The sequence below is a fragment of the Sus scrofa genome, chromosome 2, assembly GCF_000003025.6.
Source record: "Sus scrofa isolate TJ Tabasco breed Duroc chromosome 2, Sscrofa11.1, whole genome shotgun sequence".
In the NCBI taxonomy this organism is placed as follows: Eukaryota; Metazoa; Chordata; class Mammalia; order Artiodactyla; family Suidae; genus Sus; species Sus scrofa.
Window position 1 is genome coordinate 77,834,086 of NC_010444.4, and position 27,924 is coordinate 77,862,009.

General features: G+C 56.4%; 2 protein-coding genes across 2 annotated transcripts in view; both read left to right on the forward strand.

Annotated features, from left to right (window-relative positions):
• Positions 1–9,947, forward strand: part of SHC2 (SHC adaptor protein 2) — a 31,654-nt gene extending 21,707 nt beyond the window's left edge. Inside the window, exons 9-13 of the mRNA XM_021084309.1 lie at positions 517–574; positions 3,538–3,687; positions 5,132–5,442; positions 7,540–7,673; positions 9,275–9,947. Of these exons, the coding sequence (XP_020939968.1) occupies positions 517–574; positions 3,538–3,687; positions 5,132–5,442; positions 7,540–7,668 (648 nt within the window). The 3' untranslated portion in view covers positions 7,669–7,673; positions 9,275–9,947. The remainder of the gene's footprint in view (positions 1–516; positions 575–3,537; positions 3,688–5,131; positions 5,443–7,539; positions 7,674–9,274) is intronic.
• C2CD4C (C2 calcium dependent domain containing 4C) lies at positions 13,791–18,288 on the forward strand. Its single transcript, XM_021084310.1, has 2 exons — positions 13,791–14,809; positions 15,402–18,288. The coding sequence occupies exon 2, from the start codon at positions 15,441–15,443 to the stop codon at positions 16,701–16,703; it is 1,263 nt and encodes a 420-aa protein (XP_020939969.1). The 5' UTR covers positions 13,791–14,809; positions 15,402–15,440; the 3' UTR covers positions 16,704–18,288.

A 27,924-nucleotide genomic window follows, 5' to 3' on the forward strand; every position in this document is an offset into this window, starting at 1 on the left:
ACTGTACGGATCTGCTGGGCCCTATTCTGGACTCTTGAGATGGGCGTCCCCCTTCAGACGTGGAGTAAATAATGACAGTGGAGATTCGCTTGGGGCTTCCCTGGAAGGCCGCGAAGATGTACAACAGGGAGGCTGAGTATCTGTGGTCAGGAGGACTTCCCTGAGGGCACAGTTCTGTCTGGGTCCTGATGACTCAGTAGGAGTTGCCCAGGAGAACTGTTTCAGGAGCAAGGGACAGCGTGTGCCAGGGGACAGGCCTTCGAGGTGGAGGAACTGTGCAGCTTGAGGCCAGGGAGCAGGGGATGGGTTCAGAGCTGAGCTGCAGACCTGACTTATAGGGGGGTTGGGGTGGGAATTGGGGTGTGAGTCTGGGGAGAGGGGGTGCTCCGGGCCTTTGAGGACAGTTGGGGTGGGAGATGGGGTGCTAGTCTGGGGAGAGGGGGTGCTCCAGGCCATTGAGGAGGGTTGGGGTGGGAAATTGGACACCACAGGAGGACCCCTTCCTCTCTTTTGCAGGGAGCATCTCCTGCTCGAAGAGACACCCGTGGCCTACAGTGGGATATGGGGCCCTCAGGTATTGTTGGCTGTTCTCTGGACTGTGGGCCTCCCAGCCCATCCCCACCCTGGTCCCCACTGCCCCTGCACCCCTTCTCCTCTTTGTGTCACTCCGATTTTTCAGGCAAGATTGTGTTCACTCCCCAAGCTCTTATGAAACTTGACGGGCATCTGCTCCCCCACCCACGTCATGCAGAAGAGTTTCCTTGCATTGTGGATGTAGATGTCCCACCATGTGGTTCAAAACAGCAGCATGTAAAACAGCATCCCATGAAAAGTCAGTGCCCTGCCCCAGTTTGCTTTATCCACCTCCCTAGTCAGGCGGCCACTGTTAGTATTTCCGTGATTTTTCCCCAATTGTGCAGGCACATTCAAGTCAGCTCAGATATACACGGCTTGCCCATGTATTTTACTTTACAGGTAGTCATGTGCTCTGCACGCTTCCACCTGCTTTTCCCTGGTGACAGTTTAGCTTGGCATTCCCCCCACCTCAGTGTACCAAGCCGCCCTGCTCTTTCTCGCCACAGCTTGGTACTCCACCAGGTGGAGGTCCTTGCCCACCCCCCCACACACACCTTGATCACAGACATCCGGGTTCTTTGCAGGCATTTGCCAGCATAGCAACAGTTGGAGGAGTAGCTGTGAGTGTCTACCATTCAGCTGTGCTCAGGGTTCACCCTGGGACAGCGGCGCTGTTTCCCGTGATGGGAATGACACAGCTGCCCCCTCTTTACATTCCCACCAGGTACTGCAAGCTTTCAACAAGACAGTTGAGCTTCCAGCCCCATGAGCATTTTATCCTGTTCAGCGTTGAAAATGACAGAGAAAGCTAAACTCTCCTTTGCCCCAGCTCCACGGTCATGAGCCACCTCCCCTGGCACTTTTGTGTCTCCTTTCAGAGTCTATACAAGCAGGCACCCAGAGAAATGAGGCCCTTGGAAGTGGACTGCCGGCATCCTCGATCACTCTGGGGCTCAGGCCGTCAGGGTGGTCCCCTGTCCCTGGACTTTGCTCACTTCCGTGGTCCCTTCTTGCTGGGTGTTCAGGATCTCATAGCTCTCACTCTTATTCGCACAACGGCAGATTCCCCCTTGTGCCCTCTGTGTCCCTGTCATGGGTGCTGAGCCGTGGACCTGTGGACAGTGAAGGGGAAGCTGCCAAATGGCTCCCCAAAGTGACCAGGCAGTGAGTTTCCCCACCAGCCCTGCTGTGGCTCCCTGTCTCCTCACAGCCTTGCTAACATCCGTGTTGGGCTTTTTTTTTTTTTTTTTTTTTTCTGATCTTCCTATAAAATCTGCTGAGCATCTGAACCCTCACTGGTTCTCAGTGCCTGTGATCAAAGAGCATGCATGGCATCTGGCTCTAGTCTGCTATTTCTCTGGGATGCTCACTCCTGACTCCCAGGGCTCTCTAGCATTTTCTACCCCTGAGCCTTTGCACATGATGTTATTGCTTCTTCTTGTGTCATTCTCAATTCTCTGGCCAAGAGCTCCTCTCCCTCAGTGCCCCAGCTCCAAGGCCCAGGAATTTTCTCTCTGCCAACCCAGGTTTCTTCCTTCTCACCCCACCTTGACTGTAAGAGGCTGGGAGAATCTGTGCCTCCTTTGTGCAGACTGGGAAGCCTGGGCTGAGGTTCCTCTGCCCCAATCAACCACCCAGGCCTGGAACAGCATTGGCACTCTATATTAAATCATAACTTTTGCCAGAGGTTTTAATTTTCCCCCTGACTTGTGAAGAAGTTACTCCTGTTCTCCCCATTTTGCAGACAGGAAACAGAGGCACAGAGGTTACCTGACATGTTCATGCCTACAGAGGGGTGTCTATGAGGGTTAACAATGTAATTGGCATAGAGCGGAGACTGCAGCTGCAGGCCCTTGGGCTGGATTTGGCTGCCGTGTAGCCAAAGATCATTATTTCCCTGCCAAGGATTTAAAATGGGGACATTTAGAAATGGAGGGACAGTTCTGAGAAAAGAATACACAAATGTCCTTTGAACCTAGGAAAAGAGGCTCAACCTTGCTCAATATAAGAGGAATGGAAACTAAGGTCCCATAGGACGCCATTTCTCACCTCTCAGATCAGCGAAAAATCCAACAGTCTGTTAATAGGGGTGGGTGAGGCCTTGGGACCCGGTCAGGATCCAGCAGAATCTGGACAGGGCGAAGTGACCCCATGAGAAACTCCCTCAAGGATAGCTTTTCATGCTGTGGTTTGTTTTTTTTTTTGTCTTTTGTCTTTTGCTGTTGTTGTTGCTATTTCTTGGGCCGCTCCTGCGGCATATGGAGGTTCCCAGGCTAGGGGTCTAATCGGAGCTGTAGCCACCAGCCTACGCCAGAGCCACAGCAACGCGGGATCCGAGCCGCGTCTGCGACCTACACCACAGCTCACGGCAACGCCGGATCGTTAACCCACTGAGCAAGGGCAGGGACCGAACCCGCAACCTCATGGTTCCTAGTCGGATTCGTTAACCACTGCGCCACGACGGGAACTCCTCATGTTGTGGTTTTTGAACCATGGAAATGCTTTACACATTCAAAACAAAATTAAAAAAAAAAAAAGAAAAGAAAGGAAACCTTAAAATAGAACACAAGCAAACAAATAACCTGACTGTATATTATGTTGATAACATAATTGCAGGGAGAGCAGAGTTGTACTGTTATTATTTTTTAAATGTGTAGATTTAACATAAATATTGGGCTTTCTGGCTTCTCTTGAAACCAGGAAGCTCTGGCCTCTGGGCCACCTTCCTGCCCGGCAGACAGGCATGGGGGTGTGTGGGGTGCCGGGTGGGCGGCTCCTCTCCCTCCCTGGGTGTGGATCCCAGTACCCCCACAGCCGCTGGCTGGGCTTTTATGGGGTTTTTAATTCCTGAAGGTGCTGCTCAAGGGGGCGCGGCTTCCTTCCCGGAGGGAGACAGGTGTGGGCGGGGCTCCCCTCCAGGGCCCCTCCCCTGGTTGATCCTGTACCCCTCTGGCTCCCCAGTCCCAGCCCCGCCGGGGGACGGCTACGTGCAGGCGGATGCCCGTGGCCCCCGAGACTACGAGGACCACCTGTATGTCAACACTCAGGGTCTGGATGGCCCCGAGGGCCTGCAGGCCGAGGACAGCCCCAAGAAGGACCTGTTCGATATGCGTAAGTTGGGGCAAGCCAGCCTGACCCGGGAGGCCAAGTCCTGCGCAATCTGTGGTCTGATGGGGGATGCCAAGTCAGGGGGTGGTGCGGGGAAATGTTTCCTATGGGACTCCCCACTTGGTCGGGGAGGCCTCGGGGCTTCTCCTCCATGGGACTCTCCCAGCTTCCTCTTTTTGAGAGTCCCCAGTCTGACGGGAGCCTCGTTTCCACCTTGGAAGAGTGTGATGGGGTGTTTAGGCATCTCCTCTATGGAACCCCACAGTCTGCGGGATGTGGGGAAACCTAGCTCCCTATCTCTAGGTCTCCCTAGTCTGAGGAGGCAATTTAAGCTCCCTCCTCATATGACTGCGTGGTCTGAGGGTGGAGGCCCAAGCCCTTTCCAGTGGAAATCCAGCCTGATGGGGGACTCCCAGTCTGAGGAGGGAGGTCTGATCCACATCTTGATAAAGTGACTTGCTGATGGTGGAGTCCATTCCTTCTTCTCTCTGGGATATCCCAGCTTGAGAGAGGGCTCAGTCTGATGGAGGAGGTTTACCTCCAAAACACCTTCCCCACCCTCTGACAACTTGATATCTCGTCATTGCTATAGTGACACGAGCAGCTGCTGGGGTCTGGGCCCTGGACTAAGAGGGCGGCCCCACCGGCTCCTCACAGCAATCTCAAACAGGTAAAGGTGCTCCTTCTGGGGCAGGCTGTCCCCTTGGGTGACCGACCAGATGGCACAGCAGCTGCAGTGGAGACAGGGATGCTTGTTTCCAGGCTCCCATTAGAAATCCTGGGTTTGCCTCTGATTTGCCCGCCCTGGGTCATGTGCTCATCCCTCAGCCAATCATCAGGCCGGGAATATGAGATGAAGATGATGATTGGCCAGTGCGGGGCACATGCGTAGGAGCTGGAGGCTGGGTCAGTCTCAGCTAGGTAGCCCAAGGAGTCAGGGAGGAGGTCCCGGAAGTGGAAGGAGAGCAGAGGGCTAAGCACAGACGCACCAGGGCTGGGTTCAGGGCTGCAACTCCACGCTCCAGGGTTTCTGAGCTATGCTGGTCACATCTCAGAGAGGGCGACTGGCTTGCACAGTGTCACGTTGGTGCCTGCCGGGAGCCTTAGGAAACTTCTGCAAACCATCAGAAGCTTTTCCATTAGAGTTTGGAGAAGAAAGGGGTGCCTGCTGCCTACCACCCGGATGGAGCATGTGGTGAAGGTCCTGGCCAGTGCGGCCAGACGAGATGATGAAAGAGGAGGCATGCACATTGGGAGGGAAGCCAGTGTAACAAGACAAGAAAAAGAAATAGGTGTGCACACTGGTAAGAAAGAAATGCTGTCATTCTTTGCATTTTCTCAGAAAATCCAAGAGAATATATTGCTTTACTAATAGAACCAATAAGAAGGTGAGGGAGCAGATACCCTTAGCCGAGGCCCCTGCCTCCTGCACTGTCCTCTCCCGCAGGACCCTTCGAGGATGCCCTGAGGCTGCACGAATGCTCCATGGCTGCAGGTACCGCAGCAGCGCCCCTTCCGGTGGAAGACCAGTGGCCCAGCCCCCCTACGCGCCGGGCCCCCATTGCCCCCACCGAGGAGCAGCTTCGGCAGGAGCCTTGGTACCACGGCCAAATGAGCCGGCGGGCGGCGGAGAAATTGCTTCGAGCCGATGGGGATTTCCTCGTCCGCGACAGCGTCACTAACCCCGGACAGTATGTCCTCACCGGCATGCACGCTGGGCAGCCCAAGCACCTGCTGCTTGTGGACCCTGAGGGCGTGGTAAGGTGGGCGAGGGGGTGGTGAAGGGCTTGGAGTGGGAAGGCGGACAGGGAGCAGGTGTGGGGCCCCAGGCGGCTCGGAAAAGGGAGCTAGCCTCCCACCTTATAAGCTCCCTTTAGGTTTAATGAAGTATTTTTCGGATTACAGAGCACCTTATGTTTACAGGTTATGTTCTCATTTCCTAGATACTTTAGAATTACAAAGTATTTTCTAGTTTAAGAAGACGTTTAGATTTTGCAGAGGATTTCCCCAAACCGTTTCCAGTTTCAAGGTCTTTTAGGGTTTATAAAATACATTTCAATTGTAAGATGCACTTTCCCCCCACATTCTATCATCCCTAATGTATCTTACAAATAGTGATGCCTTTGAGTGATGAATATGGTCATTTCAATTTCTAATGTATTTTTGGGTTCACAAAGCATGTTTCAATTTACAAAGAGTTTTACGGTCTATAAAGTTTCTGAATTGCTTCAATCCTTTGATACACACTTTTTTTCTTTCATTTTGACATCTCTGAAGTCTGTTTTTTTTTTTTTTTTTTTAACCATCCATTGCACCTTTGAATTTTATCCTATTGAACTTGGAGGTTTTTGCCTTTCCTTCTGGTACATGAATTGTGATGCATCTTAACAGTTGCTTTGAATCCGTGAGGCTTGGCATTTTTCAGCTCTGGAAGCATTGTAGGGTTACAAGGCGTTTTCCAGTTTTCAAGGAGTTCTGGAGGTGTGAAGCATTTTCCAGTGTCCAAGGGTCCGGGGTTTATTATTTCCCAAGTGAAAAGGTGCATGGGGTGTTAACAGCCTTCTTACAGTTTCCCAGGTGCTTTTCCTCAGTTCCACCCTCAGTGGCTTCGTATGCTTCTTGTCCCCTGCAGGGCACACTCTGGTGGGGGCTGTGTGGCCTGGCTCAGGTGGGGCCATGGCTCCAGCTCTAGGGCAGTTGTTCTGTCACTTTTCTGAGCCACTTCCTCCCTGTGATTGATTGCGCTGCTCACCACAGTGACTTCTGCCTGGTGGGATAGCAGCCCTGCCTGATTCCCTCTCCTTAAAGGGAAATAGATGGTTTGCCCTGGGCCTGGGAATGTGCATTGTAAGCCTGCTTCCTGGGTGACTTGTGCCCAGTGGGACTGGTATTGCCCATGAATGGCTGGCAGCCGGCGGTTACAGGTCTGTGCTGTACCCGGGTCTGCCCAGATCTCACTCTGAGACGCAGATTACTCTGGGATTTGGTGATTCTGATTTTTGGAGCTGTGTCCACAAGATTCCGGGGGTATAGTCATTTCCTAGGGCAGCCCTACCAAGCAACTACAGACAGGGCAGCTTAAAACCAGATTATTCTCAGTTCTGGCAGCCAGAAATCTCAGATCTAGGTGTTGGCCAGGCTGGTTCTGAGGCTCTGAGACGGGATCTGGTTCAGGCCCCTTTCCCAGCTTCTCCTGGTTGCCAGAAATTCTTGTTCCTTGGCTTGTCCATACATCAGTCAGTCGCTGCTTCCATTTCTCGTGGCTTCTCCTTGTGTTTTGTTTGTTTGTTTGATTTTATTTGTCTGAGCCTCTGTGGCATGCAGAAGTTTCTAGGCCAGAGATTGAACCCACGCCACAGCAGTGACAATGCTAGATCCTTAACCCACTGAGACACCAGGGAGCTTCCTCTCTGTGTTTCTGTGTCCAACTTTTTCCTCTTCTTATAAGGACACTGGCCATTGGATTTTGGGCAACCTGAGTAATCAAAGATGAAATCCTTTTAATCGCATCCGCAAAGAGGCTTTTTCCAAATAAGGGCCCATTCATGGGTTTCAGGGGTTAAGACCTGGACAGATCTTTTTGGGGCCACTATTCTGCCTGCTGTAGGAAGCGTGGCCCCACAATGCTGGTGATTTTGGAGCTTGTGTTCACACCTCGATCTGGAATTCCGAGGCTGGTTCTATGGTTGAGGCCCTGGAAGTCTCTGACCCAGTGGTTCTCAGACTTGAGCATCAGAGCCACCTGAGGGGCTTGTGAAAATGCAGCTTCCCATCAGCAGGAAGGGGCTGGCCCATGCGTTTGCCTCACCTGATGGGCTCCTGGTGGTGCTAATGCTGAGGCCTTTGGCCCCATAGGTGCGGACAAAGGACGTGCTGTTTGAGAGTATCAGTCACCTGATCGACTATCACCTGCAGAATGGGCAGCCCATTGTGGCCGCGGAGAGTGAGCTGCACCTGCGGGGTGTGGTCAAGCGGGAGCCCTGAGCCAGGTGCGTCCGGCCCCTCCAACTCCCCACGTGTACCCATTTGCCAGATTTTTCTCATTTTAAAAATTGAGAAAAAAATGCACACACTACACAGTCTGCCCATTTAGAGGATAAAACTCAGTGGGTTTCAGTATCTTCACAGAAATGTGCAACCTTCCCCCATTGAATTTCAGAACATTGCATTATCCCAAAAGGAAACCCTATCCCCAACAGCAGTCACTCTCTGGGTTGTTATGGTAACTTAACTGGTGGTAAAAAAAAAAATCTCTGGGAGGAGTCCCTGTTTGGCTACCCTGGAGGTGGGCCCAGGGTGGCTGTGACTGGTGGGCCTGGCGTGTGAGGTGAGGTTGGAGGGGTGTTGCCTCTGGGATCTGTCACCTCTGGGGCCACGGGTGTCTGAAATGGGGGGGGCAGGCAGGTCTGGGTGATTCTAGGGCCTCTGGCGGGAGAGGGGGGGCTCTGGGTGAGGCGGGGCCCACCTAGGCAGGGGAGGATGGGGCTGTGTGGGGTGCATAGTGGTCGGGGTATCAGGAGCAGTCTTTGGGGAGGAGGAAGAGGCAGGAACTCGGGGCTCAGCTGGGGGAGGGGAAGGGGCTGTGGAATTTCCCCAAAGACTGAGAGGCGCTTCTGGGCCAGGTTGGGCAGCTCTCCTGTCCCCATGACAACAGTCTCCTTCCTGCCTCCTCCCCCACTCGAGCTGGCCTCCTCCCTGCCCCCAGCCAGGCCTCAGCTGCAGGCAGAGCAGGGGCTCCCAGTCTGGGGAAGGACTCCAGGGATGGGGTAGTCCGTGGAACACCTGAAACGATATGCAGCCACAGGACTGTGTGTACGCATGTGCCAGGGTACCACCTGCTTCCCTTCTGCCCCCTACACTGCCTGTGACATGAGAAATAACACTGATGGCAGTAACAATAGCTGCTAAGGCAGAAGTTGCCGTGTCCAGGTACTGTACTCAGCCCTTCCCCATATCTTTTTTTTTTTTCGTCTTTTAGGGGGGCTGCACGTGCATCCATATGGATGTTCCCAGGCTAGAGCTCGAATCCTGCTTAACCCACTGAGCCACAATGGGAACTCCTCTCCCCACAACTTCATTGACTCACATGCAGCTCTGAGATGAGCATTGTAATAGTGTTCCCATTTTGGAGTTCCCATTGTGGCACAGCAGAAACGAATCCAATTAGGAGCCATGAGGTTGTAGGTTTGATCCCTGGCCTCACTCATTGGGTTAAGGATCCAGCATTGCCATGAGCTGTGGTGTAGGTCACAGATGTGGCTCGGATCTGGCATTGCTGTGGCTGTGGTGTAGGCCGGCAGCTGTAAGTCCAATTAAACTCCTAGCCTGGGAACCTCCATATGCTGTGGGTGTGGCCCTAAAAAAAGTGTTCTCATTTTGTTGAAGCAGCAGCAGCACAGAGAGGTTAAGGGATGACGTTACGTCACCCAGCAAGCTGGGAAGAGCTGGGACTTGAGCCCTGGCCCTCAGCCTGAAGCTCATGCTTGGGCCACTGTGCTGCCCTATAATTGAGTTCTCTGACAGGAGACCCCTCCCATCTCTGGTTGCTGTCTTATCTGACCCCTGCTCTCTCCTTCACTTTTTCCCCCAGGTGATGTTTCTCAGCCCAGGGCTCCCGCCCCTGCTCCCTGGATGCCCCTGTCATGGCCTTAGGGGCCACTCAGCCTTTCTCTGGACCCTGGTTGGGCTGGAACCGCCTCTGTCTCTCCTTGTTCCACATAGGTCTCTGGAATCTTCCTTCTCCAGCTGGCCCTGGGCTGGGCTGGGTCAACCGGCCAGGAGATGGGGCCCAGGACCCCTTTCTTGCCCCCGAGCCCCTGCCCGCCTCCACCCTTCATCTGGAGTGAGGGTGTACATACCAAAGACAGAAACTTTTCTTGCCTTTAAAGAAAATATATCCAAAAGCAGCCGTCTGTCTCAGAGCCCTGGCCAAGGCCCCTGATGGCACAAGGAGGCACTGTTGCTATTCCTGGCTGGACTTCAGCATGAAGACAGAGTCCTGTCCTGGCCAGGCTCAGTTTTTCCTCCTGAAAGATTCACGCACAGTTGTCTTTTGGGGGGAGAATTGAGGTGCTTTGGGTCCTCAGGCTGGGGCAAATGCTGATGTTGAAGGGGGCAGCCCTGGGGTTCACCTGGAATGATGGGGAATATCCAGGCAGCTCCACGACACCTGACCCAGGCGGGCTGAAGCCCCTGTTCTCCCAGCTGTCAGCCTGGACTGGACATTTGGAATCTGTTTGTAATTAAACCTGGGAATGACCATGGGAAGTGTGAGCCGCCTGCACTTTGAGAGGCCCTGCCAGGTTGGGGGTCCAGGGTCAGTCTCAAGGGTGGGAAGCCAGAGCCACAGGGATTTGGCCTGGGGGGGGGTTGGAGGAGGAGGGGGCCCTGGGCCCTGGCTATGCCCCTGTTCTAGGGGGATGGGGGGCAGTCCGCTCCCCCAGAATCCTTGACATTTCCCAGACCCTCTTCTGTATCCCAAGATCAAGCACACCCCACCTTCCCTGTTAAACATGCCCCAACTTGCTTTGGAAACGCCCTAGTTTGTCTCCTGTGTGCCAAAACCCCGATGTCTTTGGCAACAACCTCCGTTTTCTTCCAAATTTCTCTGATCTCATCCCTGAGGATGGCCTGACTTTTCAGGTGTCCACCGTCTCTCATCCTCATTTTCCGAGAAGCCCCCAGTTCCCTCACAGCCCCTTTGTCGACCTCAAAGCCCCTAGTTCTCCCGCACACCTGGCACCCTGCTCTAGCCTCCGACTCTCTCCTCCAGACCTTCCCTCATGTGATTTCTAGACTGTTCCTCCCAGAGAGACCCCATCTCCCCCCAGGACCCTCCTGCAACTCCTCCCACAAACACGGAGGCATCTCCCAGGCCTCACCTGCCGGCTCCCCTCGCTGCCCAGGGTCTGGCCCTGGGGAGTGGCTGTGCCTTCACCACCATCAGCAGGCTCTGCCCCAGGCCCTGTGGGGACCTGGTAAAGGTGTGTGGAGTGAAAGCCACCCCGGTCTGCCCCTAACTAGAGGTGAAGCCACCAAAAGGCAGAGCCAGAAGAGGATTCTGATGCCATGCCTCTTACTTCAGAGATTTGGACACAGAGCCGCCAGTCCATCAGTCTTCCCATCCATCCATCCATCCATCCACCCACTCACCTGCCTATTCACACATCTGTCTACGCATCCATCATTTATCCATCCATATAGTCATCCATCAGTCATTCTATTCATTGGTCCATTCACCCACACCCCCCCATCCTAATATCCTTTAATCTGCCTTCATAAGCTCCTCCCATCCGCCAGAATCCCCGGTGGGTAATTGGATGCACTATAACCAAGACAAACAGCACAGGTGGTGGTTAACAGTCAAATGACAGTCCCCAGCTGGTCACCGCTTAGTGTATAGTGACAGCTGTGGGAAGGAAGAGCCCTGGAGCTTAGGGGCCCAGAAATCCAGGGCGGTTTCTCTGTGGGAATGGTCTAGAGGACAAGCAGGGGCTCCAAGCATGGAGGACAGAGATCAGGAGGGACGGTGTGTGCAAAAGCCCTGGGTGTGTGGGGCACAACTCATTTGCAGAACAGAAGTATGGCCAGAGTGGCTGGAAGTGAGGTCAGAAGGGCGGTGGACCTGGGTCCCTCCTGGGAGCTTGCAGACTGGCCTTCCTTCAGTTATTAGCATGTGTCTAGGGTAGGGGATTCTAGGTTAAATAGAGTTTGATGGGGAAGGCTTGGGCCTCAGAGGACCCAGAGCTGGGAGGGAGGAAGGAAGTAGGGAACCACAGATCTCCAGAATCTGACGCTTGTTAACTCCCCTCAACCCAGTGCATTCCCCACCACCCACCCCCAGAACTCAGGGGGGAAGCTGTTCTTCCAGAGCCACGTGGCACAAGGGGGCCCCTCAGGACAGGAGCTCAGATCTCGGGCCCTTCAAGTCCCTCCCTGAGCCTCCTCCAAGCCTCCCTTAGACTTGCCAAGCCCCCTCCCCATACAGTGGGTGGTGGGTGGGTGTTGAGGACCAAGGCCAGCATGAGGTGGCAGGACTCAGAGCAGTGGGGCTGGTCACACAGCTTGGGCGCCCTCCCCATCTCTGATTCCAAGGCTGCAGCTGGGTGTGTGTGGGTCTTTGGGGGCTGCCACGCCCATCAGCCACAAGCCATCTTCCTCCAGAAGATGGATTCTATAGACCAGGAGAAGCTCCTGTTTATGGAAAGGGACATGGAGCTGAGCTAATGAGCTGGAAGGGCCCCTCTGTGACCCCCTCGCAGGGTGTGGTCCACAATGGCCCACAGGGCAGTGCCTCCGTTTCTCCAAATGTGATGGGGTGGGGGATAGGAGCAGGGCTGCTGGCTGAGCTGGGCTGAGGTGGGGGTCAGGGTCCCGGGGTACCTCTCCCTCACTTCCTCCTTCCCTTTGCCCCCTCCCCCTCCCCCTCCCCTCACCATCCTGGAATGATAGTCCACACTTACCTCACACATTCCCAGGCCTGTTTTAGGCACCTGGCAAGTAGTATTTCGTGCTGCGTGATTCAGAGACAGGTGTTATGCCATGGACCACTGAGGATACAGAGTCTTGGACACTTGCCAGAAGTCACATAGCAGGAAGTGTTGGCATCAGGATTTGAACCCAGATCAAGAGGCTCCAAATTAGTGTCCTGAGCAGCTTAGCACAGAAACGGGCACAGAATAAGCCCACTGCCTCATCCCTGAACCCAACCAGGAGGAGAGCCCCTACCCCCATCAAGGCAAGAGCCTGTAGGGAGTAAGGCTGGCCTGTCGTCAGGGCTGGTCACTTCCCCTTCCTGGACCACACAGTCTATGCTCTGGAGGAAGATGGCTTGTGACCCCTGCAAGCAGGGGCATTGCTCTAGGTGTCATCCTTCCTACTGAGGCACTTACTCATCTCAGGGACACTGCAGGGATAAGGCCACCACAGTCTTTCCTTCTGGCAGCTCCAGGCCCAGCAGGGGGGCAAGGAACATCGACTGAATAATTGCTCTAGGCTGAGATTGGGGCTCAGTGGGCTCTGTCAGGCTGTGACACAAGCAGGCAGGGCAGGCTTCCTGGAGGAGACAGTGAGGTGATGCCTCATTGGTCAGACAGTGGCCAGGCCAGTGTAGCCCTCAGCACAAAGCTGGGCTGTGTTTGCTGGGTGAGCAAGGTCAAGACAGCCTCTCGAGGTGTTCCCGTCATGGCTAAGTGATTAATGAACCTGACTAGCAATCATGAGGACGTGGGTTCGATCCCTGGCTTGTCTCAGTGGGTTAAGGATCTGGCGTTGCCAAGAGCTGTGGTGTAGGTTGCAGATGTGGCTTGGATCTGGCATTGCTAGGGCTGTAGTGTAGGCCAGTGGCTGCAGCTCTGATTGGACCCCTAGCCTGGGAATCTCCATATGCCTCAGATGTGGCCCTAAAAAGCCAAAAAGCCAAAAAAAAAAAAAAAAAAAAAAAGACAGCCTCTCTAGGAAGCCTCACTTTCCGCATCTGGGCAATGGAACTCTAAGCCCCACCTCACTCCAACATCATGGTCCGTCTAGCCTGCTGCCTGCCTCAGGCACTTCCTTCTGCCATTATATCAGCGGTTCTTCCAGACCAGCCTTCATCCCTTCTCCAGCCACGACAATGCTTGGGGACATTCCTGGAATATAGGAGGCTCCTGGACAATCTTTTTTTTTTTTTTTTTTTTTTTTTTTTTTTGTCTTTTGTCTTTTTGTTGTTGTTGTTGTTATTGTTGCTATTTCTTTGGGCCGCTCCCGCGGCATATGGAGGTTCCCAGGCTAGGGGTTGAATTGGAGCTGTAGCCACCGGCCTACGCCAGAGCCACAGCAACGCGGGATCCGAGACGTATCTGCAACCTACACCACAGCTCACGGCAACACCGGATCCTTAACCCACTGAGCAAGGGCAGGGATCGAACCCGCAACCTCATGGTTCCTAGTCGGATTCGTTAACCACTGCGCCACGACGGGAACTCCTGGACAATCTTAATTTAATAAGGTCCAGCCCTCGCTCCCTGCATCAGTCCTGGCAATACATTATCTTGCTGGACTGATCCACCTTGGGTTCCAGAAGGGGAAACTGAGGCTGGGAGGGAGGGAGGGTAAGGAGTGAGGAAACCAGCCTGTGGGGGGTTGGGGGATTGGGGGCCCACAGATCACAAGGGTGGAGGGTGAAATCTGAGGGAGCTGCCAGGCCAGAATTGGGTTTCTCCATGTGTGAATTGCAGGGGGGAGGGGGTCCTCTTTCACCCCAGTCACAATTTTCCTGTTAAGTTTTATCAGGGGAGCCAGCAAACCTGCAGTTATTACTTACGTGCACCTCTCCATTGGGGTCCTTCCCAGTGAGACCCTGTCACAAAGCTGGGAGCTGCACCCCAGTTTCAGCTGTGACCCCAGCGTCCAGATCACTGTCCAGCGACCAGGAGGTGCTCAATAAACATTTCTCCATGAAATAAAGCCCTCGGCCAGCTGCTTGAGTGGCTGCACTGTGTGGGTGCCCGTTTACAGGGAAGACCACGTCTCAGCGTCTAGTTCGTTATTTCCAGAAGGAAACCTTCACCTCTCTCATTTGCAAACTGGAGGTGGCTGCAGGACCGACTCACCCGTTGTTGTGAGAATGAGTTGGCGGAAGGACGTTAAGCCTGGCACTGAGAAAATGCTCGATAATGAACTCAGCTGTGGTTATTATTATTGATACTATTTTACTCGTCATCGTAAGCCAAAAAAGCTGCTCACCAGAGAAATGGCCCGCAGACGAACTGAGGCAGGGGCTTGAGGTTTCCGGGGTTGCTCTCCTGCCCAGATCCATCAGTAAGCTGCGATGACCTTCCTCCCTCCCCCTCAGCCCCCAGGGTCTGAGCCAGGCTCCCCAGTGCGACCCGCCGGGGCTGCGCAGACAGCCCACCGGTGTCCGCGGGCGTGCGAGGCGGGGGCGGAGGGCGGCCGTACTAGAAGGAATACGGCGGCGCGGCGGCCGGCTGGGCGGTTTCCCGCCGCCGCCGCCGGTGAATGAGTCCGACTGCGCTGCTGTCGCCGCCCGACAGAGGCTGCGCCCGCGTCCCCGCGCCCCCAGCCCTCGCGCCGAGACCCCAGCAGGTCCACGGGCCAGCCAGCGTCGGCCACCAGCCCCGGGCAGGTAAGTTCGGGGTCCCGCCACCTCCTCGGGGGCCTCTAGGACCCCATCCCCACCAGGAGCGGAGTCCCGCGGGGGTGCGTGGGGGGGAGGAGGGAGGGGGTCACCTCGCTGCGCCGATAGCCCCCAGACTCACCTCCTCTCACTACCCCCACCCCGGATGCCAGGACCCTCAACCCAGGGAGAAGCCACAGGTGGGTGGGAGCTTGAGGGGGGGCGGAGCTGGGACACCCCGGGGTCCACCCCTCGCCCTGGGGTGTCTTCCCTGTGGAGTGAGCGAGGAGCCCTTCAGACAGAGCTTTGAGATCCTCAAAATGGGGGTGGGGTGAGAGTGGAGCCTCTGTCCTCTGGGAGCTTCCCCCGAGTCGCGCGCCGCCCCCACCTTTGCCGCTGGGCTTCGGCGCTTGGAAGTTAAGCGCGATTCCTCCCAGAAGGGGAGAAGAGGGGCAAGCCCACTCCGCTTCCGTCCTGAGCCACAGTGCTGGCCTCAGGTGACCTGCTAGCCCACTGAAGGGTTCCCCCCAAGGAGCCCTTCTTCCAGCCGCCAGGTGCAGGGGAGCTCCCCGCAGCTCCTGAGCCCCGCTTCTTTTCCCAGACTCCGCAGACCCCTCCTGGCTTCCTGCCTGCGGCCCCAATGAAGAAAACCAACATGTGGTTCTTGGAGCGGCTTCGGGGGTCGGGGGAGAATGGAGCCACGGGGGGAGAGGGTGGGGACAAGGCCGCCAAGGGGCCCCTGTACAGCAACGTGCTCACGCCCGACAAGATCCCCGACTTCTTCATCCCTCCCAAGCTGCCCGCCAGCCCGGCGGAGCCCGAGGGGCAGGCTGAGCTGGGGCCCTCGACCTCGGAGCAGAACCTGGCCTCCGCTCCGCCCCGCCGAGGCCCTCGGAGCCCCCGACTGCCCGCCAAGCTGGCCGCCGAGAGCAAGAGCCTGCTGAAGGCGGCCACCCGGCACGTGATCCAGATCGAGAGCGCGGAGGACTGGCCGGCGGAGGAAGCTGCCACCAACGCCGACCCCCAGGCCCAGGGGGCCATGTCGCTGCCCTCGGTGCCCAAGGCCCAGACGTCCTATGGCTTCACCACGTTGGCCGAGAGCCCCCACACGCGGCGCAAAGAGTCTCTGTTCCACAGCGAGCATGGGGCTCTGGCCCAGGTGGGCTCCCCGGGCACCCGGCGCCGTAGGGGTACCGCCAAGGGCAACGGGGGCGACGGGGCGCCCAGAGAGGCCAGCGGCGCCCTCATGAGCCCGGGCCGCTGCGTCAGCGGTGGGGAGAGCGACACGGCTTCCTCGGCCGAGTCCTCTCCATTCGGGTCTCCCCTGCTCTCACGCTCTGTGTCACTGCTCAAAGGCTTCGCCCAGGACAGCCAGGCCAAGGTGAGCCAGCTCAAGCACTCGGTGGGTCGTCATGGCTCCCTGTCAGCCGACGACAGCACGCCGGACACCAGCCCCGGGACGCGGCGCCGCTTCCCCCGCAGGGCCGCCCCCGAGCCCGGCCCGGAGCCCAGCCCGACACCCCGCGCGGAGCACGCGGTGCGCATGGGTGTGCGGGGCAGCGTGCGGCTCCTTGCCGAGTACGAGGCGGCCCAGGCCCGCCTGCGGGTGCGCCTGCTGGCGGCCGAGGGCCTCTACGACCGCCTGTGCGACGCCCGCAGCATCAACTGCTGTGTGGGTCTGTGCCTAGTGCCGGGCAAGCTGCAGAAACAGCGCAGCACCATCGTCAAGAATAGCCGCCACCCCGTCTTCAACGAGGACTTCTTCTTCGACGGCTTGGGGCCGGCCAGCGTCCCGAAGTTGGCCCTCAGGATCAAGGTGGTCAACAAGGGCAGCAGCCTCAAGCGGGACACGCTGCTTGGGGAGAAGGAGCTCCCGCTGACCTCCCTGCTTCCCTTCCTGTAAAGGCCCCACCCCTCCGACCCCCCCCCCACCATGGGATCCAGGGCGGGCTCAGGGGAGGTGGTTTCCACTCTGTCTGGGTGGGGTCCTTATGTTGCAGCCCACCTTGGGGGGGAGGGTCCTGGGTAATACTGCTTGCCCTGGGTTAATTTCTCCAGAGGAGAAGAGAGGGGGCTGCCTGGGAAAAGAAAGGGCCACCTTGCCAGGCTGGGTACCGCGAGCCCCAAGTTCCATGCCTCCTCTGCTGCCTCTGCCTTGCCACTTTCAGAGTTCTGGAACTTGGGCCAGGAGGCAGCTGAAGCAGATCACAGACCCAGAGGCCACTGGTCCTGAGGCCCAAATGAATCTTTTCCTCTGCTGCACCAGTGTCTTCCTCCCCCAGGCCTGCCACCCCCCACCACCAGAGAGCTGTGCCAGGCTCAGCTTCTGCCCACGGTGCCCCATGGGGCTGCAGGAGGACCTGCTCCAGGGTTAGGCTGGCTCTGGGTGGCCCACCCACGTTCCTCCCAGGCTCCAGAGGCAAGAGATGGTCAGAGGGAGGAAAGTGCCATGTCTAAGAGCCACTTCCTGGCAAAGACATGCAGCAGTGGAGGAGGTCCTAGAAGATGAAAATGGGAGCCATGGCTCCTTTCCTGTTCCTCAAGGGAGACTGCCCTCCCATTGGCTGTTTTCCTCCATTGCCTTCTCTGCTCGGGACCCTGGCCCTGCTAGGGTGTCTGGAGACTCCCTTCCCTGGAGGGGCTGCTCAGAGAGAGGTACCAGCCCTTGCCCCATTCCTCCCAGTCCCCTGCCTCCTCCTGTGCATCTGGACCCCAGGAAGTGATGTCCAGTGACTGGTGACCTTGGCTTCACTGCACACTGTAGATAGGTTTTGATTAGGGTGGGTGGGGAGTCCCTGGTTGTGGCTTTTCATGCCACTGAGGCAGCTGCATGGGTTTAATTGTCGTGTCAGTATGTGGGTCCTTGAATGAGTTTTGTGGAGGTTTCCAGCTCAAACAAAACGGAAACGGTACAGTTTGAAGCAGGGGCCAGGCAAGGCCAGCTCTGCCCTTTGGCCTCTCTTGGGCTGCCTGCTGGGTGAGGATGGACCAGGCCAGCATGTGGGGGATCCTGGGGTGCCCCTCCCAGTCCAAACTTCATCCCCCCGGACTGGTTTGCCACATCTCATGGTGGAGAGGGTGGTGTGAGGGTGCAGATTTCCCTCCAAAGCTGGGGAAGCACCTGGCAGGATGCTTGCACTCTGGCAGGATGGACCCCTGCACCCTAGATGCTGAGGCTGAGGCCCTTGGCCTTGGGGGTCTTGTGGCCCCTCCGGCTCCCTGCCCCTGGGGACCATCCCTGGCTAGGCCTGTGGGCAGAGGAGATGGACAAAGGGCCCTGCGTGGAGTTAGGAGACTCACACTCCCTTCTCTCTCACCCTGACTGCTCCCGCCTCCAGCTTTCCCTCTGGAGGCCCCCATTTTATAGGCCCTTGTACCATTTGATATCTTTGTGTTTGCAGTTGACTGTATGTACATCTTTAAGACATCCTCCCCAAGTGTGTTTGTTTATAAATGCTGTTTTTAGTGCAATAAAGGTGTTTCAGGGATGCGGGGGTGGAGATCTGCTTGCTTTGCTGTTTAATAACAAGGGAGGAATTTTGTCTTGAATTCCGGGGAGGATGGAGGGAGGCTTGAAGATGGGTGAAGCCCTTCTCATCCTTTCAGACTCTCCAGGTCCCTTCTGCTTCGGGTGGAGACAGGATGAGGCCACAGGGACTCCAGGCCCTGTTATGATGTCTGCTAATGTTGATCCTGCAGATGCGGGTGCAGGTGCTGTCCTCACCCAGGAACGTCCCACCTCACAGGTGTAGACACTGAGCAGTTCAGCAGGTCCCCTGAAGCAGCCTAGTTAATGAAAGCCAGGATGTGAAGCTGCACCCTCGCTGTGCCCACCAGGGAGACAAATGCCATCCTGGTTCTGTCCCCTTGGGCATAGAGACTGGACATCAGGGCCATCACCACTGGGGACCCCCTCAGCTGCCAAAGTGGAGTGCCCCCACTGACCTGCCCCTCATTCCCATCTGGTCTGCTCCAGCCCCTGCCATCAGACAGGAGTCAGCAAGGAGGCCAGCCCCCACCCTTGGAGACCCCCTGGGCTGGGGCAGCAGGGTTAGCCCACTCCAGGCTGTTCACATCTGTGCCTTCCCACAGGCTGTTCCCTCTGCCTGGAATGAATCCCCGCCCCCTCTTCTCTGCTTTCAGGTTCTAGCTGAGATGGTACCTCCTCCAGGAAGCCCTCCTAGTCCTCTCTGCTGTGTGTTCCCTATCCCATCTCAGCTCATATGCTGTCTGGGGTCATGTCTATCCCTAACTCCCTGGCTGTCAGGTTTAACTCCGTCAAAGGCCATCTCTAGCCTCAACACTGTTCTGGGCCCCCGGAGAGGCTCTTGAGCAATGTGTGGAAAGCTGTGGCTGACCCAGTCTCTGCAGGGTTGCTGGGGCACCAGGGAGCTGGCCATGGAAGGTGGGGGTCCCAGCCCCCCCGCTTACTCCCCCTGAGGAATTGCCTTCTGTTTCCAGCTTGGGTCCAACTTCACCTTTCCTTGTCTCCCTTTGTGGAAGGGCTGGTTTGGCCAGAGATGGATGCAGAGACCTTTGTCCTGGTGATAGCATGAGGGAAGTGGCATCCTTGAACTGGGGGAATCCTGGGGATTGGGCGTGAGTGGGTCTGTAGCCTGGGACCACCCAGCCTTGGGGAGTGTGGGGGGCCCCCACTAAGGTGGCTATGTTACCCCCTTTGACAGATGGGGAACTGAGGCCCAGGCCACGGAATCAGATGAATGTGTTCAACAGGAATGGGGGGCTTCCTAACCAGTGCCCACTTGGGAGTGAGGGGTGAGCCAGGCAAAGCCACACCTAGGCGACAATGACCCCAAGTCTAGGAGACGGGGTGCTGGGGGCTTTGGGAACTGGGGCAGAATCCTGTCAGTCTGGGGGGCAGAGCTGGCAAGGCGGGCCTTCTGAGCTTCCACACACCAGAAGATACATGGTAGTCAGTGAGGCTGGTTCCAGGAAAGGGCCCAGTCCAGGCCCAGAGGGTGGCACTGCCACCCAGGCACTGCTATGCATCCCTGTCACCCCTTCCTCTTCAGAGCCCATGCTGGCCCCCAGCCTGGCACAGCCAGCACCTGTCATGCACAGCTGTCGGGACTGGGTGGGCTGCTGGGAGGGCAGACACCTCTGAGCCTCCAGTCCCTCTGCCAGGAGGCATTGATTGAGCTCCTGCTGTATATTACAAACAAGTTGAGTCTCAGCAAAGCCTGGTTAGGAAGCGCCACATCACAGGAGGAGACATCAGGAGCCAGGGTAGGATGGGGACGTGCCCTGCTGTGCACAGCTCCGGGGCCCAGGGCACCCACAGTTTTCCCATGGTTTTCTCCTCCTGGCTTCTCTTTGCAGCCCCAGGAAGGTCCCAGCAAGGGGCTGGCCTCCAATCTGCATGCACAGAACATGACCTGGCCAAGGCTCAGGCTGGGGACTCCCTGACTGCTGGCTTGGAGCTGAGGCCCCCTGGATCCCCACACCAGAACTGGGTTCTTCTGGGGTTCTTATGCAGGCCTGTCTCCCCTCAGACCCCAGCACTGGGTTGTGTCTCCCCTCACACACTCCGGGGCAGGATGTGTCTCCCCATAGACTCTCTTATCTGGGGCCCTGTACCAGCTCTGACTCTAGGCCTCCTTCCTCTTCCCTGTCTCTGTGGGGCCCAGACTCTTGGGCTGTCATGAAGCCACCAGGAGCCTTTGTGCGGGGCTGGGGTCCTGAGCAGCCCCCACCGGCTAACAGTCTGCTAGATGAGCCGCGGTAACAAGGCCTGGTCGGTTCCAGGATGTGTTGCCAGGGCAACTGGGCGCCTTCTCGCCTCTTCCCCACCAGCCACTCGTGGATGGGCAGCCCATGTGTGTGCATGTGTGTATCATGTATGTGTGCACACACAAAACCACGTGCCTCTGTGCACATGTGTAACTGTGTGCTGTCAGCTTTATGCACATGTGTGTGTTAGTGCAGCCACATGTATCTGAGGGTACAGTTGTGTGAGTTCATGTATGCACACAAGTGTAGCAGTGTGTCCTCATGTGCGTGCACCTGTGCTCTCACATCTACATGGGCCATGCACAAGTTTGTTTCTTGTGTGCACCACATGCATGTGTATAACCATGTGCATGAGTGTTGCTATGTAACATGTGTGGCTATGCACACACGTGTATGTGCATGAGCTCAAGTTTGCATGGGCCTGCACTGTGGCTGCCCCATGCCTCGGGATGCCCCCAGACATATGGGACTCAAGAGGACCTCCCTTTCCGCCTTGCCTCTCTCCGTGCTGGTTCCCCGCTGGGAACACCCTTGCCCATGTTTTCTCCCTCTGGAACATCCCAGAGCTCAGCCCAGGGTGCAAACAAAACAGATATCAGCGCTCTCTTTTAGTCTGGCTACCATCCTGCACCTTCCTACTTTCAGGAGGGTTGTGGGCATCCAAGGCCAACACCAGCACTAGGCACCTAATTTGGTGCAAATCACAAAACAGTGCCCCTTTCTCAGAGTGGAGCCAGCACAGGGACAGCAGAGCAAAAGATGAGGAGTTAAATGCCTAGTAACATGGTGGGCACCTAGATCCAGCTGTGCCTGAAGTCCATAACTGTGCACCATTTCAGTTCATAGGGCCAATAAAGTCTCTCCCTTGCTTAAGCTAGATTGACTTTTTTTTTTTTTTCATTTGCAGTCAAAGAGAACACTGATTACAGCGCCTCCAGTCTGAGGAAGAAGGTACAGTGCTGATCTTGAGTGGCCCAAGGGCTGACAAGGGAAAGGGAAGCAGAGAAGAAAGGCAGCATGAGGAAGGCCTAGGATTTGTACATCCTACAGAGCTGTAGAATGTGGTCCTGGAGTAAGGAGTGAGTTTCCCTCAGAGCATCAAGGAAGGATCTGGAGATGGAGCAGATTTTAGAACAGGAAAGCAGCAGTGAGGCAGCAGATAGATTCTGGAGATAGAGGGAAGGGGCCTCTATCGGCCCCGCCCCCAGCCCTGGCTCACTGCCTACCCTGGTCTGCCCCCTCCCTTGCCCTGCTGCCCCTGCTCTGAAACCTCCCATGGCCCCCAACCCTGGCACGGGACACCTGCCCCAGGCGCTGAGCCCCGCAGCCACGCACCTTTCCCCGGCCAGCATGATGTGTGTGCTGCCTCCCCCACCTAGGACGCCCACCGCACTGGCACCCCACTTCTGGGAGTCTGGAAATCTGAACCCTGATGTGCGCGGGCGGGAGGGCTCCCTGGCCAATTCAAGCCCGCGATTTCCCACTCGCCCGTGTTCTCAGGGAAAGTCACGTGGCCTGTCTCGTTCTCAGGCTCCCCACGCGGGCGCTCCAGCTGTGCGGAGCCCCAAGCTCACGCGTGGAAAGAGCTTAACGCATAGGCGCGTTCCACCGCAGCAGGTGCAAGGTAGCGAGGATATTAATATAATCACATTAGGAGTATCATTAAAGGCCACCATCAGACCCGCTGATTCCTGGGCTCTCCTAGCCTCCCAGTGCCCGCGGGCCTCTCCGCGGCACCAGCCCCCCTCCCCCCAGTGTGGGATTCAATTAAGCTTCTGTTTTCTTCTCAGCTCCTGGGCTGGGAGGGAGGGGCTGCTAGCAGCCGGCTCTGCTGAAAGGAGGAGAGAAATGAATTCAATAAAAAGGAGCAGAGTGGGGAGCCGACTGGGACGTGCATCCCTCCTGTGCGGGGCTGCCTTGCAAGTCCTGGCCCCTGTGCATATAAGCTGGCCCGGCTCTCTGGGCCTCAGTTTACCCCCCTGTGCAATGGGGTTGTAGAAGCCCACCCTTTGGGGTCCCATAAGGTACACACATACCATCAGGGTCTATTTATTAGGCCTATGCTGGTTGAGAGGGACCACCCACTGGATCCTCAGCAAAACCTTCTAGACCCTTCTCATGGAGTGGGGTGAAGGGTGGGGTGGAGGGATGAGGCACAGGGAGGCAAAGGGGCCCGCTCAAAGCCACCCAGGACAGGCAGGACACAATTCGAACCAGTGCTAGGTGCAGACCCCAAGGTTTCAACTGGGACAGAAGGCGCCTCCTCCCCTTGAGAGCCCCCAGGCCTGGCCTGGGCTGTGCAGCCTGGGTTTGGATCCTGGCAAGACACCCTTTATCTTATGACTCAGTTTCCTCAGTAGGGTCCTCCCAGCACAGACAGGGCTGCGAAGGCAGTAAGGGGGTGTGTAGAGGATTCGGCCTTGCCCCAGGGGTCTGGGAGGTGACCTGTGTCACACCTGACAGGACTGGCCACGCCAGAAACACCTTATGCTTTAGGGTGGGCCTTGGCCAGTGGCATCAGTGGACCTACAGACTGAGCTCTGCTGGTGGACCGGCACCCACCACACCTGCCTGGCCCCGAGCGAGACATGCATGATGGCGGGAGGGGCACATGTCTTGGAGGATGGAGGTGAGGCCAAGTTTCTCCCCACTCCCCACGGGGCTCCACCCTCGGTAATTCATATGCTTTTGGCCGTGCCTTCCAGACAATGATCATGCCGCAGTGTGGTTTGGGGGACCCTAAACTTGCAGTTGGTGTCACAGTAGACACTGTGCCCTCTGGCCTCTGCAGCTTGGCCAACCCTGAGCACCGCAGCTCAGCCCCATGCCCTCCTTTGGGAGCACGGGGCCTGGGTTGCTATGGTGATGCAGAAGCCCCCCCCCCACATCCCACGCCAGTCACTCCTCACCCCCATAATCCCCAAGGCCTGAGTAAGGTGACCCCGAGGCGCCTAGCCCCCATGGCCCACTCTCCACAGCCAAGCCATAGAAACTCCTTCCTTATTCCTTGAAGTCAGGGAGGCATCTGGGATGGTGGTTGCCCCCCTGCTCCCGGGCTCCCCACACTCAATATAGACCCGGGGGAAGGCCCCTCCCCTCCCGGAGCCTCAGTTTCCCCATGTGTCAAAGAAGGTGCTAAGCTTGGGCTCAATTCTGGTGGCTGGGGTGATGGCATAGCCTTCAAAATGAGAGCGGGCCTGGCCATCTGGGCTCGGGTCCCAGACTCATCCTTTTGTGTCCTGACCCACAGAGTGCACAATCCTAAGAAATGCTTGTTTCAGGAATTCCTGTCATGGCTCAGTGTGTAACGAACCTGACTAGCATCTGTGAGGACGCAGGTTTGATCCCTGACCTCGCTCAGTGGGTTAAGGATCCAGCGTTGCTGTGAGCTGTGGTGTAGGTCACAGATGTGGCTTGGATCTGGCGTTGCTGTGGCTGTGGCATAGGCCAGATTGGACCCCTAGACTGGGAACTTCTGTATGCTGTGGGTGTGGCCCAAAAAAGAAAAAGAAAAAAAGAAATGCTTGTTTCACATGCTGTCTGGGGGTCTGAGTCTCCATAACTTGGGGGCTTCCTGGAGGAGGAGACACAGGGTGGGGAGGGTGGGGAAGAAGAGCTGTGTGGATCTGAGGTCAGGAGCAATGGGCTCTGATTAATATTTTAGGGAGAGTCTTCAGCGTCTGAGACGAAGGGGCTGTCAGGGGGGTCTCTGTGCTGGTGTTGAGTCTAGTGGAGGGCGGAAGGTGCTGGGATCCGGGTGGGCAGAGGTGGGTGGACAGCTGGCGTCTGAAAGAGACCAAGGACTACAGAGTCTGGGGTGTGCTCAGCTTGCATGGGATGGCTGTGGGGTGGATCTTCTTTCTCTTAGCCCCTTTCAGACCCACCGACCAGCAAACCAGAAACTCTCCCTTCCAAACACCCAGAACCATCCTGCAGAGAAGAGGCTACTGCTGGCATCAGCCCCTGTGCACTCAGCACTTAATGTCATATGAAGGACAAGTTGTGCAGTTCCACTTGTAAGAAATTCAAGAACAGGCAAGATGAGTCTGCAGAGACAGCAGTCAGGATGGCAGCCACCAGCAGGTAGAGACAAAGAGGGGTGCAAATGACCTCTGGGGAGCTGTCACTGTCAATATTTTCATCTGAGCAATGGTTGCTTGGTGAGTTATTTATAAACATTTACTGGCTCATAAGGATCAGGTTTCCAGAATAAATTGTTAAAATTCTTACAACTCAACAACAAAAGGACAAATGACCCAATTTAAAAGATGGGCAAAAGACCCAAATAGACACGACTCCAAAGAGGACACACAAATGACCAATACTCACCAAAAGATGCTTGACATCATTAGTCATCAGGAAATACAAATCAAAACCATGGGGTGACAGCACTTCACACCCATAGGATAGCCGTGACCATGAAAATGGAAGGTGAACAGGGTTGGTGAGGATGTGGAGAAAGCAGACACTTTCCACACTGCTGAGGGATGTGAGACTGTGCAGCTGCTACGGAAAAGGGACGGCTATTCCTCAAAAAGTTACACATGAAATTACCCTATGGCCCAGCTATTTCACACCGGGTATACTCAAAGGAATTGAAGACTGTTTCTCAAACAAAAATTTGTCCATTGATGTTCACAACAGCACTATTCAGAGCAGCCAAAAGGTGGAAACAGCCCAAATATCCAAAAACAGATGGTGGATAAACATCATGTAGTCCCTCCACACACGGAGCATCACTCAGCCTGAAAAGGAGAGAAGCACGGACACTTCGCTACCACGTGGACCTGGAGACCACAATGCTCAGTGAGAGAAGCAGACACAGAAGGACACACAGTGTGGGATTCCATGGATGGGAAACATCCAGAACAAGCTCATCCACAGACACAGAGAGTGGGTTCCTGGTTGTCACGGGCTGGTGGGGGATGGGGGTGACCTTTGATAGGGATGGGTTTTTTTTTTAGGAGTGATGAGAATGTTCTGGAATTAGAGGTAAGGGCTGCACATTGTGTCTGCACGAAATGACACTAAATTGTTCACTTCAGAATGGTTTTATTTTATGTAACTTCTACTTCAATTTTTGAGAAAGTTCACTGAGCTTGATATATTTACAATTTGTGCATTTACCACATATAAGCTCTATTTCATTAGAAAGGATATGAGGGAGTTCCCTTTGTGGCTCAGTGGTTAACGAATCCGACTAGGAACCATGAGGTTGTGGGTTCGATCCCTGGCCTTGCTCAGTGGGTTAAGGATCCAGCGTTGCCGTGAGCTGTGGCGTAAGCTGGTGGCAACAGTTCCGATTCGACCCCTAGCCTGGGAACCTCCATATGCTGCGGGAGCGGCCCAAGACATGGCAAAAAGACCAAAAAAAAAAAAAAAGAAAAAAAAAAAGAAAAGAAGAAAGGATACAAAAAAATATTTCCCAGAACCTGCGTGTTTCTTCTCCCTCTGCCCACGTCTGACCCCACTACCCACTCCCATGGCTCCCCATCCACCTCCACCATCTGCCCCCAGTATGCCACCATCATATCCCATACGCCCCTACCGTACCCCCTAACCATTGGCCCCCTCCACTCCATCAGCCCTTTCCATCATCCTCCCACCCCCCATCTTCCACACTATCCCTCCTGGACCATCAGCCCCATGTCCGCCTTCCCTTCCTCCCTCCCACTATTTACCTCCATCCCTCTGTCATCCCCTCACCATGTCGCCCCATTGTATACCCCCCAATTCCCCACCATCTCTCCCACCATGTCCTTCCACGGTCTCCCCCCACCATTTTCCCCTTCATTCCTTCCCTTCATACTCCACACGCCCCCACCCTCCCATTCCCTCCTCACCCGCGCCTCACCCCTCCCGGACCGGAGCAGTCTGCTCCATCCTGGTCTCCTCGCACTGCCCACCGCCTGGTCTCCCGGAGCCGCCAGAGGCCGCCCGTGAGCACCGAGTGGGCGCGTCCCTACTCGGCCCGCAGCCCCAGAGCTCCCGCCCGGAGCCCGGCGCTCACCTCCTTCCTCTGCCCCTCGCTCATTCCGCAGCAGCCCACGCGGGCCTCCCCGTGGTTCTGCCCCGCACCGTGCAGTCCGCCCAACCCGCCCCACCCCGCCTGGTGCGCCTTCTCCTCAGGTCTCCACCAGGGCCCTCACCACAGAAAGGCCATTCCTGGCCATCCATCCAAGATGCCTCTCTTCCCCTCCCTTAATTTTCCTTCTAGCTCCCCGGAGGCCCAGGACTGCCCCGCTGCCGTCTTTCCAGGGGGTGGATCAGAGCTTGGCACACAGGTGCCCGACAGGTATTTGCTGAATCCACAACCCAGTGAATGACCGCAATGATGCCATGGTGCTGAATTTTTGGAGACTTCCGCAAGGCAGAGGCAGGCCGGCCTCCCCTTTGGAGGCAGCTGCAGGTCCCCCCCCCCCCCCCCGCAACACACACACAAACACACTCACACTGGCAGGCTCCCCCAGGCTGACTGGGATGGGCTATGTTTTACTGCCGGATCGCCTGCTTCGAGGGTTTTAATTGCGCAATAATAAGGGCAGGTCATGGGTTGGAAACCTAAAATTATCTCGGCAAACACAGCCCATGTGTGGGGGCCGCTGGCCCGCGTGGTCCTCCATGTGTCCACCCTCCCTCACGCGGCGAGGCCCCAGGGAAGCCTTCCCAGGCGCGTGCTCCAGAGCCTGTGGGAGGCTGGCTGCCTGCGAGGGGGCAGGCATCGTCTGGAACTCGGCTGCACATGCAGGGGGTGGGGGTGGCTTCCCCCTAGGGTCACAGCCCAGTGCAAGGTGTCCTCTGCCCTCCTCCACTGTCCTCACTCCACTCTGGTCTCCCTGTTCTCATAGCCGGCGCCTGCCCACCCCCCACGGCTTTCACCCTGGCTGTGCCCCTGCCCAGGCACTGTCCCCCACACTCCTCAACTTCCTTTCAACCCCTTCAGTCTGTTCAAAGTCCCCTTCAAAGTCAGGCTTCTTGTGATCACCTTATTCAACCTGCCCCCAGGCCACCTCACACCCTTATTGTCTTGGCACTCTGTCCCTCCAGGGCGTGCACAAAGTAGGTGCCCAGTGTATGCAGAAAGTGTACGTGAGTGAATGACATCCGGGCCCATGGTCAGCTCTTCCTGGAAGTGTCTGGATCAGGATCCCGTCCCTCTCATGGACTGAGGGACACCAAGGGAGTGAGGCACCCAACTCCCAGCACCACCTCCCTGTCCAAGAGGCTCTCTGGGCTGGTCCCCTGGGCGGCCTGCTGATGTGCATGCGCTGGGCACTTAAACAAGGAAACCTGCTCTCTTACAGTCTGGAGGCCAGACATCCAGACAGGGTGCCACCCTGGGAGAAGCTGTTCCAGGCCCTCCAAGGTTCTGG